The following is a 14,037-nucleotide window of genomic DNA, read 5'->3' as shown; positions in this document are numbered from 1 at the left end:
CTCTGGCTGGAGGTGCACTTCCAATGAGAAAAACACATTTAACATCAGTTTTAACAGAGTTTCTTGTGTTTTCTGTGTGTTTTTTTTTTGTTTACTATAAAGTTAAGAAAAGGGAAGTCAGTAAGTAATGTTTCTACAGCACATTTAAAACAGCCGATACTACATCCAACAGGCAGTAAAAGTTAAACAACAACAACAAACAAACAATATTAATACAAATAAGAAAAAAGTCCATTTAAATAGAAAGAAAAGAAGAATAATATATTACGAAGCATTCAAATGAAATCAATTCAGCTCTCTGTAAAAGCATACTGTATGTGTAACACTGTATGTGTTCTGGGTTTTGATATAAAGGACAGTAAGGAAGGGGCATGTCTGATCTTCATCAAAGGATTCCATTAGTACTCAGTGCTGCCATTGAGAGTGCGTTTACCATTTTGCCTTTTTCCTGAACGAGGGACCTTTAGAAGGTATTGATTGGAAGATGTCAGGGCTCTTAAATGTGTCTGAACCTGGATATTTGTAAAAGAGAAAGGTAAGAGGTTTAATACTCTTAATGAATTAAACTAAAATAAACTCTAAAAACACATGATTAATATAAACAAACAGCACTGCGAGTGCATCACATCATTTGGAACATTCCAAATTCTTCATAATCATCCCATACCTAGTAATTTTTGCTGATACTGTTGCCGCAGTTTTATTGGTTCAGATATTTTCAAAATATAAACGAGGCTGCAGTCTGGAAATGTTAGCTTGGTGGTGGCACTGTAGCTGTCAGCAATGCCACATTATTTCTATCCTGAGCCCAGATGAGCTTTTCTCTGACTCATGCTCTGAGTTTCTTTTGGAAAAAGGCAGGCCTCTGCTTACTTCAAGGTTTGTACACAAAACACAGCTTATCTTCAAGGCAGTTGCTGTCCTTGAAACACGCTCAAAAAGCAAAGCCAAAAGGACACTCCCAAATCTCCTCCACCTCTCTTAGTTCTGCACTTCAAACTGCCATTTTTTTATGCCCAGCTGCTCCATTTCCACTGCAACACAGCATGAATATAAATCAAAGAATAATGCCACCTTTCTCAATCTGCAAATAATATCAAGGTGAAAGAGCTAGGTTCTCCTACCATTGACAATAGAGCAGCTTATTCTGTCAGATGAGTAACATTTGATAATTTCCTGTTATGAAAGCTCTTTTCACTGATTCTTTGGGCTCTTTGTCACTGTGCTTTTTTTCAGTGAAAGAAAAGGAAGATATTCGGACGGATCTGGAGGCTCATGACATTAATGAGGAAATGTCCTATGAATACAGGTAAGAAACCTTCAACCTGAAGTTACCAAATGCTAGCTTGAGGGTGGGGGTCACTGTTTCTATGAACGACCTCGGAAGAGAAGTTTATAGAATTAGTTCTGTTCAAGCAAAATAGCAGGAGAACAACTCCCCAGGTACAACCCAAGCATGTTTGAAATCTCTTGAAATATCATATGTTTACAATTAACAAAGCCAAAAAACAATAAACTAATTTGTTGTATTTTTGTTTGTTTGTTTATTTGTTTGTTTAGAAATGTCAAAACACATTTCAACTTAACTCTTTCTGTTTTTATTGCCATTTCTCATACTAGCCAAAATATACATACTATTTCATAACTAGTGTTCATAATTCAGTTTCTTTTTCTCTCTTTGTCTCTATCTTCCTCTCCTTCTCTTGCTAACCTTACATGCGTGATATTTATAGGGCTGCACACAGAGAGCAATTCTCACGGCCTTGTGTGAGCTGACTAACCGCCTCATGCAGGTAGAGCAGCACAGTGACATGACCAGTATATCCATCAATATGTGTGTGTGTGTAGTAGATCTGTCCTGTGTACTGTTTTTCAGTGTCAGTTAAGAGAGTAGTGCTGTAGACGTAGCTAGAATTAGAGTGAACGTGTACACGTCTTCTTCAGCGTATGGAACAGAATGATTCTAACCGCCCATGTAAGTACTAGATATAGTGTTGGCTTAGTTTTTTTTTTTTTTAGTTTAACCCATTCCGAATTGAACTGTTTGATCAAACCTTTTGTATGTAACCTTTAAGTTAATTTAAGGTGCCCTTATTGTGCATGCACAGCCTGTGTTATCTTTATAGACAGGAATGATGCAAAATGTTCCACTATCACACTTAATGCCAGACATCGACCGGAGAGGTCTAAAGGCCTATAGCTTTGGAATAGTGGAACTACCTCCTCTGCTGTGATTACTCTCAGTGTAACAGACACTGATGTCCTGGGAAGGCACTCAATGTGAGGATCAATTGACATTCAATCATAAGAACATCAGTGAGGTTAGGTACGAATGTTGGATGATTAGTTCTGGTCAAAAAAAGCCTGCTACAACTGATCCCAAATATACACAGTTGTGCTCCAGAGAATTCCTCTAGCTGATGCTTCCCATTAAATATGATGACCTTAAGCTTAAGCTTTTGAACATCATACTTTTCTACTTTTCAGCTATAGAATGCCCTTAGTAAATGCCATTAGTCATGAGATTATACTCAGTTAACCCCAGCGCCACATGTTGAACAAGTGTTATGTATTAGTTCTCTACCAATCAGGGTGAGAGAACTCTACTGTAGTAGAGTTGTGTTCACAGACTTTAAGCCAAATGTACCAGGGGTTAAAAATCAAGGATGAAGGCTGTGCAAGGCAGTGAAATGGGGCACACACAGTTAGCTTCTGTAATTGCACACTGTGGTGCTCAGATCAGTAATATGTTTCCATCTCATTACACTTAGACACAGAGATCCCTATTTGGTTCCTCCCTCAGGAAATGAATGGCTCTGGTGCAGAGGCTCACGGTCCTCTCAGTGCTTTGTTGCTACTTTAGAGACTTCCATCCAGCAGCTCATTTGAACATCTGCTTGTTGAGCAGATACTGGAGAGGGGGATTTGAGGGAGCGTCTTCTCGACCAAATGCGCTTTATAGAAACAGCCTCTGCGGCTTTGGAAAGTGCGTTTACTCCAGCTCATGCAAGAACTCTTCTGATTCACAGTGCTTCTGGGAGACAAGCAGAGGTAGAGTTTGTTTTCCCAATTGCTGTGCAGTTTGGAGAGCACACACTTATCCAGCTGGCCTATATTATTTATTCAGAACATAATATCATCAGCTGGAGAGGAGGAAGAATACTAGCAGGTGGACGTGGATATGCATGTGCAGTGGGCGTCAACAAAAGCACATTCATTCTTTGGCAAAAGAGAAAGCCGTGACCCATCCTTGCTCATAAATGACTAGACCATTGATACCCAAGCTTGAGTGTATCATTTAAGATGTTGCAGGAACATTTTTATTTCTGTTTGGTTTCTGTTCTAAAACCTCCATTGTTCCGTTTATTTTTTTAATTTCTAGTATTTTTTGGAATGTGCTGCCAGCATCAGAAGAGGTATCTACAAAAGTCAGGCATCAGAATAAGTGTATAGTTATAAAACACTCAAGAATATTGCATTGTGTCTGTTTAAATACAGTTTAAACAGGATTTACAAATCAATGCTTTTAGTCTTTAATTTCAGTTAATATTCTGTCCCAGCATTTTTGGGATTTAGGGTTATACTAATGATTTATTTTTTTATTCTAGTTCACAGTTTTTCTGGGGGATGAGCAAAGGTGGAGTTTGTTTTCCCAATTGCTGTGCAGTTTGGAGAGCACACACTATATCCAGCTGGCCTATATTACTTATTCAGTACATAATATAATCAGCTACAGAGGAGGAAGAATATTAACAGCTGGATGTGCTTGTGTGGTAGCAATACACTATAGTGCATTAATGTGATATGATGCAGCCCACATCATGACGCTTCATATCTCCTGCTGTCTAGGCAGCACAGCATTTGGTCATAGTCATACAGAAAACTTGTTGATAAAGTCATAGTCAAGTTGCAAGTTCACTTACAATTTTCAATGATAACGCTGTGTGCAAAATGTCCATTTAGACTTACAGTTTTTATGCAGTCAGATGTTTCAAAAAGGCCCCTCAGTTCTTGCTCATAGCCACGCTCCTGACACAATTTCTTTTAAAATTGCCTATATGGTTTGATGTCTGGCATATCTGAACAAATCAGTTTTTAATTAGTAATCTTCTACAATCAATATTTTTTACTTGACTTTAGAATCAAAATAGCATCACGCATGAAAATATGATTCTTATTAAACTTACGCTTGAAATGACATTTTGTTACATTAATGTACATGTCAGTGTCAAATTTAATATATTTTTTTTCACCCACAAAATTGACTATTTTGAAAGAAAATAGTTTAGTCGCGGCAGCGGTGAAATGGGTAATTAAAATGAAAGCCACCTCTGAGCTGTCTTATTAAAAACTGCTTTTGGCACAACTTCAATTGTACCCACCCCTTCACAGAGTTTGGTGGAAATGGTGGGGCACTGAGGTGACCCTCTGTCTTCTAAGAGACACCTGCTCACTGGCTTTGTGCCTGTTCACAAATTGGCATCTAATCTTGGTTTGTTCCTGTGCGCTCCTCAGAGACTAAAGTAGCCTGACAGGCTGTTTGTCTGCAGACACACACACACACACACACACACACACACACATATATATATTGCCTCCCCACTCAGGCCCTCTTATTGGGTACCATTACCACAGCCCTGTGCAATTTCCCTCACACTCTGTCTCTGAGGACACCTTCTATTGCCATCGCCCCTCTGAAGCTTTCGCAGTTTGCAATCTACGACTTGCAATTAGCAAAAAGCCATGATTCTAGCCTGATCCTTCCCCTGCCCCTTTTGCTTAGTTTGTCTCGTTTTTACAGCTACAGTGACAAGAAACAAACAATCACAGTACAATTAGATGTTCATTCAGGGTATGATTTTGAAATTACAAGATAATTCTCAATGAATTCTGATGCAACAGTGCATATCTATTTTCAGTTTATGTTACTTTTGATTAGAATTTCTGCAAGATGTGATTCATTAATAATAATCAGATATTAAATGATATAATACTGAGAACATTTTTTTCACCTCTCAGTTTAAAAATTGACACTCATATTGCAGTACATTCATATATTTTTCTTCTCTTTAAATAATGCACACAGACGTGACGTTTATCCGAACAGTGTGAACTGCTGTAGAAATGATCACTCATGTTAAGGATCTTCCAGTAAACTTTTCTGCTTAAATAATTATGTTAATTGTTTTTAACTGTTACTTAACAACTAATTTTTAAAGTTACTCTGATTAAACTAAACTGACAAGCCCCAAACCTTGACCAGGATTAGTTCTTGTGATCAGAAGAACAAAGCACAGTACATCAATAAAGAAAACCAAATGCAGTTAGCCCTCTGTATACGAACAAGTCCCATCCCAAAAGCTTGACTGCAAGTATAGTTTGTTCATAAGGCCAATAATGTCATCCAGCATTGTAGTTAACACCGTACAGTAATAAAGTTGGTCTTTGTACATAAGGTGCACAATAAAAATCTATAATGTGTCCTTGAAAATATGGGACAGCTTTCATACATGGACTGGCTTTGAGCAGAGAGGTTATGCTGACTTGTGTTGGAAAAGACAACACCTTTGGCACATCATTTGGGCCAAAACTTTCAGAATACAGAATATTTAGATGAATATGTAACAAATGGGCATTAAGGTATTGCAACTTTCAAAGTTTGGAAGTTGAAGCTTCGTGTATAGAGGCTGTACATCTGTTATACAATGATAGGAGACATGGTAGCTCACAGAAATTCTGAGTTTAGTCTGATTTATTTTCACTCTGCACAATGTGAAGATGCATGACATCTGTCACACATTTACACCAGGAAAATACATCGATGCCCGATTATTTCCATCCCACCAGATGGATGGCCACTAGATTTTACAGAAAGTACTTTGAATATTTGTGGAGTTTTGAAAAACAAAGTAAGATAAATTACTGAGTCCAGATCTTCATATTTTAATTCATGTCAATTTATTACAAAAATATGTCTAATCTTTGAAAAGCCATAGTGACATACTGTTCACTCCCTTGCTCTGTTCACTCACATCATTTTTCTAACTGGACTCACTTAAGTTGAGGTGACTCATATTTTTCCCCTTTGTTTCTGATAGCGACAGTGACGAAAAACCTCTTAAGGGAAGCCAACGATCACTGGAAGGAGATGACACAGGGGGCGAGGCCAGTATCGACAATTATGAGGATGAGGACTCTGAATTCAACGAGGATGGGTCATTCATCGGTGAATATTCTTGTCAAAACAGAAAGCTCTCGACGGAGGTGAATGGACACAAATCAATGACAACCTGAGACAATGTCCCTCCTCTGCAATTTTGGACAATATTTAATGTGAAAGAGTGAATGTTGGCCTGCCTGTAATATATGATGTTCCAAGCTGGGATTTATCTTCTTTGAAAAAAGGGTGATTTCTTACAGTGTGGATGTAAACTGTGAAGACCACGAAGGTTCTTCACGAGCAAGTGATAATATCTCATGCACTGAAAAAGAGTGAAGGTGTGAAGTGATGCCATAGAAGAGCCACCTCAGTGGGCAAAATATGTTCACAACTTGTAATCTTATGTTTGTTTGCCATAAGTACCCTCGAGCTGATGGAACACATATATAATATCAGTGGTTAGAGTTTTCTATTATTTAACTATAATATACACAAGGAAAATCTCCAAACCTACTGTCAATTTAAGACAAAATTTCTCTATGTATTATAGCTAATATTCTCATGCTATTTCAAATTTCATTACAAATTTTTAGGTATTCAGGTAGTCAGAATTAAAATTTAAATACAGATTTTAATGACAATCACGTATTAAATCAATGAAATAGAGTAGAACAACATGTAGCTTCTCTTATTGGAGAAACTTCAGACTACTTCACATGTGCCTGTATTAATGATCTTCCAGTTAACATTTTTTCCTACAACGATAGCAGCCTAGCAGCCATTTAGCATCTTTTAGTTATTAAATAAATCTGTGTCTTTCCGTAGGGCATGTTTACTATGGTTTCAGAACTTTTACTTCATGCTTGAATGCATATTATTTCTTGAGTGGAAATGGTGTGCAAAAACATTGGGCAAAACAATTAAGAATCTTTCAACAGAACATATTTTAAGAATCTTTGATTTCTCCAAACACTATTCATGTAGCGCATATAGACTGAAAAAAAATTTGGGGAACCTGTGGATATAATTTGGCATCACGTCAGATTCTGATCAAACCTCTTTTGTATTTAAAGCTATAGGGAATGTTGCCTAGTTCTGAATCTAGATGGATTTGATACCTTTGTTCCAGAACACAGAGTAAAATTGATGGGATCAAGATAAGTTGGTTGTGGTCAGTCACAATGTTGATGCCATGACAGCACTATTTTCAGTTACATGGCGTTTTGCATGGGCAAGCACAAGTCCTCTCAGTAAGTCATAATGAGGTATGGCTTTCAGGAGCCAAAGGGTTCCTTTTGATGTTGACACAGTGGAACAAAACAATTATTTCTGATTCTTCCATTATTCACAGAGCATGACGTATTTCTGTTTAACTGTATGTTCAATGGAAACTGACAATGACACTGCCAGTGGAAAAAGGAGAATCCAATTGGAAAGGTCAGAAAGGAGTGAGCAGAGTTCATACTTTTATCCTTGTAATAGAATCTGGAGATTTTTATTGGCTCTAGTCCTACTAGAGACTAGACATTCTTCCCCATATCACTTACACAATTAGCCACTGGATAACTGCTCTTTTCTTTGACTCTTGCTGACCAAGTAATTAATCTTTTCAGGAGTGACTTGACTGGAGTGGGTCATGCCAGGATTGGCTTTTTTTCTAGAAAGCAGGGCATTCCAGGAGCATCCATTCCAAGAGAAGACTGAGGTTGTTTAAAGCCCCAGTCACAAAAGATATTTACAGTCAACAGCTCCTTGTGAAATAGATATTTTATAAAATATAAATCCCAGAGTAATATACAGTATGGTGCAAAGATAACCAATGCAGTTGGCATCAACTGGTTTGTTTACCAATTTTAAACAGTAAAGACATGAAAATAAGTAAAGGTTCGCCAGGTAATTTTACACTAGCATGTGCAGAATACCCATCTAGTTAGTGAATTCAGCTATTTTCAGGCGCATCCTTTAGGGACATAGGTGTTCAATGATTCAAACCTCTTTCATCTTCATGGAAAATTCTGCAGATGGGATGCTCTGGATAAGCTTCCTATGTGCTCACTGTGCTCATTGCCAAGCATAGGTCAGAGAGTAACAAAGCTGTGGGTTCTCTGGAGTAATGGAACTGTTCAGTAATTTTCAGATGGATGTTGTGGTTAAGAAGTAATCATGCAACATTGGTACCTCACCTCACTAATGGTCTTGTGGTCTAATGGCATTAAATACTCATAACAGTGTTCCAGTATCTAAAGAGTAGAAAGTGTTACTGCAGCAAAAGAGCAAAAAACTCTCTTTTATGAAATCGGATGAACCTCTGTCTTCTGAGGATGCACTCAGTGATGACGCGCCCCTTCTGAGGTCATTTGACATGACATGTCAAATGTTCCATACATGAAAATATTCCCTCTGAAAGTTTCTACAAGCTAGTGTGACTGGGCCTTTAATCTGTGTTTTTAGTTAGAACCTGAACGTGGTCTGATATTACATTGCTTACTTATGTTCTGTGCCTACATTTATATCTCAACTCTGCAAATATCTCTTCTGTTTGCTCTGTATATGATGTAGTTAAATGATTTATTTCCAGTTTTTTTTATTCTGCAGACATTTTGTGTTTTGTACATTCCTTTTTACTTGTAAATACTACTGTTCATACTAAAGCCTCATGATATTTTGTTATTAGAATATCCCTCAGAGTATAATGGATGATTTTTATGAAGACAAGTACAATCTCTCTGGACCTGGAAGCTATTGCTTATCGTTGTACACATTGGAGTTTAAGTTTTATGAATATTCACAATATAACGATTAACTATTATGTACCAGAATATACAAAAAATAATATTTTATTCTCTTTACAGCTGTTCAGCTATTATATGATTTTCATGATGTTGATGATCCAATATAAGTCTCACACTCACTGGTTGAAACACAATAACAACACACACAAATTTTATATGACAATTATATGTCCAAAATGTTGTAGACACCTCTTGTTAGTGAATTCAGCTAGATTAAGGTACGCCCATTGTACCACTGTACACACATAGATGAGCAGTTGTGTAAACACAGTTTGAACACTCTCCATAATTAAATGAATCAAGACATTTGAGGATAACCAGTATAAAATGTGGTTATGGAGTAGTGAAACTGCATTCTTTGGAAAGATGAAGCTCCATCTAATACATATGGACTGACCTGGAGTGTCATGTTTGATCCAGAGCTAATCATCCAAAAACAGTACCTGACCTCATTAAACTCAGCAGACAAGCAACGTAGAGGAAAAATAACACATTTAAGTTTGTTGCACCTTGTCACAGACTGAAATCACCAAAATATGTCATTTCACCCTCAGTATTTGATCCAAGTATATTCTACCAATTTTATGTCTGCTTTCAGCAGACATCATGTAGCACCACCCCAATAATTGGGCAGTGACACTGAGAGTGTTTTTTTACAGTGAGTGGGATTGCTGGAAGTATTTTTTAGTCACTGCCAATTCTTTAGACACTACCATCCTTCCTGTCTATTCAGAGTGAGTGAAGATAAGTATATTCTCTTGGACTCCAGTCTTAGATGACAGTATAATCACTAGGGATAGAGCGCACAATCACTTAATGATAGGGCTGACGCTTATACAGTTGCCCCATTCAGGAGCATCCTTGATTGCTTTTTGAACGAGGGAAAACATAGGGCAGCTAATCAACACAGAGGCTATTTGTATGTAGGAGTCTTAAGGGAACAGTAACCATAATAATGAAGAGGGGCTGATAAATAGTCCTGCACCACAAAGTAGAAAATCTCAAATAAAAGAAAAAAATGCAGAATGTGAATGAAGTAATGTAATGTTGTGTGATGTGATGTGATGTGATGGCAAATTGAACGGCTGATGGTCTGAATGAATTAAAACTAATGAGTGCTTCTGTTAAGTGCTTAGTTCATAACAGCTGCCGTTTTCAATCCTGTTCAGATGTTTCTGAGCCGTTTTGCTCTTCTTTCACAAATGGTCTCTAATTGTTCTTAGGCAGATTGTGTTGTTTGTCTTTGTGTGTGTCACTAAAATCTCAGATGTAGCAGTGTGAGTTAACCGCATACCATTACTGGAGAGTGAATGACAGATTTAAAGCTTTTCTGTTCACATTGCTGCAACAAGTGCTTCATTTAGCCTGCAAAGTTGTCATGGTAACCATTATACACATAGACTTTTAAGAACACTATTAACTTAGGACATCTAAAATAAAGCCAGGAACATCAGGCTTGATGTTTGTCCCCATTTCACGTCCTTCTGCGAGTCAAGTACCTGATATCATCACTGTATATTTAGATGGTTCTAGATTGTGTGTTAAACATGAGCCCATATTCCAGTGCCATCTGTGGATCATATGCTTGTTTTATTTGCAGTGTCTTTGGGTATATTACCCTTCTTCTAGCAGAAGCTTCTCAAGATTAAATAGGCATCCAGCTATAATCAGATGATTTCAGGCAAACCACTTGAAACCCACTCCATGCCTTACGCTGGAATAAAGGTCATTCCCACTGATAATCCCTGAATCGCAGCGGATTATTCTTTTATCCATTCCAAAATTGCTTTCTCTGCTGAGCAGTAAACCCCATGGAACGTCAACAAAAGATTACTTCTCTCCACTCACCCAGCAGCAGGCCTTGGCCTTGCCAACTGCTCTGGGTGTCATATGTAGACCTTGGTTTCTGTAGACATTAAACTTGACTCAAAGCCTAGCTTTAATCAGCAGCTGTCTGTATCTGTATTATTATTATCAGCCCTGGTCCCTACACATCACTGAGGCTTTAAGAAGGCAGGACTATGGGGAGCAGTTCATCTGATCAGCCTCCCCACACTTGGGGTAAGGAAATTTCTTTGTTTTCTAGAAAATTCAGTGTGTGGTTCTGAATAAAAAACATTAAATTAAAAAGAGTCAAGTCATTCTCACACTCAAATTTGTTAAACTGGTGTCACAAGTGGAACGTGGCAGGAGAGAGAACAATAGAACTAAACTTATTTATTTGGTCAGTTTTTCACCATTTTACTTTAAATGCACTAAATGTCACATGCAAGAGTTCTTACTACCACAGTGATACTACACTGACTGCAAGCATTTGTGAAAGAATAGGTAACTCTCAGGAGCTCAGTGAATTCCAGCATGCCACCTGTGCAAGAAGTGAAATTTCCTCACTATTAAATATTCCACCGCCAACTGTCAGTGATATTATAACAACATGGAAGCGATTGGCAACGACAGCAACTCGGCTACAAAATGGTAGGCTATGTAAAATGATGTGGGGTTAGCGGATGCTAAGGCACGTAGTCTGCAGAGATTGCAAACTTTCTGCAGAGTGAAACAGACCTCCAAACTTCAAGTGGCCTTACGGTTTAGCTCAAGAACAGTGCATAGAGAGCTTCAAATGTGGTCAGTTTGTCACCATTTTTCATGAAATATATTATGTTACATGCAGTATTTCTTACTGCCACTGTAATCAGAAAAAATGTTGGCTACAAATATCTTTCATTTGCAAACAAGGGGAAATCTACACACCTCTAGTCCCTGTTGACATTAGGACACTTTAAACATGTTATGAAAAGGTTATAAAATACTTTTGGATGTGTAGCACTACTCCTGAATGAGCTTCAGACCAGAAATGCTTATCTGATTTATTTTTAGATCATTTGGGAGATGTTCGCTTTGTCCTGTAGCTGACCATCCTCAGTTATTTTCTACTAAGCTTAGAGTGATGAGAGCACTGAGGGTATGTGTTTTTTTTAGGATGAGAACAGCTCGTGATAAATCAACCGTCATTGCACATTATGCTGCGCAAGAGGTGCCCTGTGGCTTCATCTTCATCACTGGTGACTGTCCCCTATCTCTCTGGCAGGAACAGAGGGCGTGAATATGAGATATAGCCAAAGCCCTGTCCGGCTAAAGGGGTAGCTAACACAAAAAAGGATAACTTACAGAGAAGGTCAGCTCAGGTAGGAACTGCCTTAGTTCAGCGTCATATTCAATTACCTTCAAGGATTTTGGCATGGCCAAACCACACTATATTTACTTTTATTTTAGATGCAAGAGTTAAATATATGTCTAATATTTCACTTCATATATCACACATATATGGTAAACAAAAATAACAAGATATGATAACAGCAAACAAAATTGCAAAAAATGTTTCATTTTGAATTAAATCTGGTCACAACCCTGAACACAGAAAAGCTGTCATTTCTGAATTCATAATGGTTATAGTTCCTACATCACAGCCAACCATACTGAAGTGTAAGCGTTGTTATTCCAGGCAATACATGGCAAGCTGTTAGCTTAATAGAGTGGAATATTGGAAGAAAACAGTTAAACGTTGTGCGGTTCCCAGCTGTCAGAATAGTGATGTATAACTGCAGTGACAGGATTTTATATATTTATACATCTCTTAAGATTCTAGTCCAAATGTAATATTGTTTACTGGTTCACACTGTTCTGTATATAACCATCTGTCTCCATCTGTACCAATATTTGGTACATAATTTGAAAATGCCAGCTTCCATTTATGTAAATAACTCTTGATTTTTGAACAAGTAAATGCTGCATTAATTTTTCCTGTAAAATTATCACATTCAAGATACAAGGATCTGATCCAAAATGAACGAAATACATATACATCAGCCATAATAGCAAAAAGATCTTAAATGATAAAGCAAGGTTGGAAATTGTTCAAGTAAAGTAATGGTCATGTTTTCCTTCTGTTGTCATTAGAACAAAGCCACCTTCACTGAATTGGCTTTTGAAACATCATTGAAAATATTGCCATAGAGAAGATAAAGGTGAAAAGACTCAACACTTTATTTATCATTCTAAAGAGCAGGTGGTCCTGAATGAATAATCCCACCACAAAGGAGAAAGCACCAGGTTAAAGTCTAGTAATAAAATGACAGAGGCTTACGTGAATAAGTGGCTGAGGTGACTTGTTGTTTACCTTCCCATTTAATGTTTTTGTGTAGCTTTATTTTTAGCCCGGCCCAAAAGAAAACAACAGCACTTTAGTGAGAGTGCATCTGGGATTTCCCTGCCAGGTGACCCAGAAATAAAGTACAGTGACCTGGACTTCAGGCAGCACAAACACTTCCACTTAACTACAAACAAAGAGCCATTTTCCTCAGCCACTTAACAGCAGTGTTGTTGAATCAGATTTAACAGTCTTTAATAGAAATAAGTGAAGCTATTTTAAATAAAAGGATCTAATCATTGGATTCTATTCTGTGCTGGGGTAACTACAGCATAAACCAGAATATGAAGGAAACTCACTGTACACTGTTCATACATCATCATAAATAATATAATATACACTTCTGGATCCTGAAGATGTGAAATGACAGGTGTGATTAGCTCTGTGCATTAAGATGTAAAGATTTATTTATTTTTTTACATTTTTTCATTAGATACCAGGATCTTTACTTATTCCACTAGGCAATAAAACCAATAGCTGAAGAACCACAGTAGGAATGAAAACCACAGAAAAGAGAATTTGGCACTCTAAAACCTCTTGATTTTCACACAAATATGTGATATGGTGCTTACTCTATGTTTATTTGAGATTTATTATCTCCAAGTTGGAATGACAGCCCACCTGCTTGTCTATCTACCTACTTACACACACTCTGCAGTTTCCACATTTATTTATTTGCACTATGCTTGCGCTGCTACACAAAAATGAAACAAAATATAGTATTAGAACAGCATTCGTGATATCCTCTGCAATGCTAATTTGTGCTAATTCCTCTAGCTGTATTCAAGAAAGGGTGGTATGGTAGCGTAACAAGTAGGTATAAACCTTTGTTTGTTTTTTTTAATGAGTGAGACAGGTACCTGGGTTGGATTACTAAG

At 37.5% G+C, this 14,037-nt stretch overlaps 1 protein-coding gene across 2 annotated transcripts in view; it reads left to right on the top strand.

Moving 5' to 3' along the window:
- The window catches only part of chl1a (cell adhesion molecule L1-like a), a 58,144-nt gene extending 47,324 nt beyond the window's left edge, over positions 1–10,820 (top strand). For both annotated transcript variants that reach the window (XM_066671895.1, XM_066671894.1), the window contains 2 exons: positions 1,237–1,309; positions 6,099–10,820. In XM_066671895.1, the coding sequence (XP_066527992.1) occupies positions 1,237–1,309; positions 6,099–6,294 (269 nt within the window). In that variant the 3' untranslated portion in view covers positions 6,295–10,820. The remainder of the gene's footprint in view (positions 1–1,236; positions 1,310–6,098) is intronic.
- Positions 10,821–14,037: the final 3,217 nt, after the last annotated feature.

This window comes from Hoplias malabaricus, chromosome 5 (genome assembly GCF_029633855.1).
Source record: "Hoplias malabaricus isolate fHopMal1 chromosome 5, fHopMal1.hap1, whole genome shotgun sequence".
Lineage (NCBI taxonomy): Eukaryota > Metazoa > Chordata > Actinopteri > Characiformes > Erythrinidae > Hoplias > Hoplias malabaricus.
Note: the sequence above shows the minus strand (reverse complement) of the source record. Positions and strands in the feature narration are given on the sequence as shown.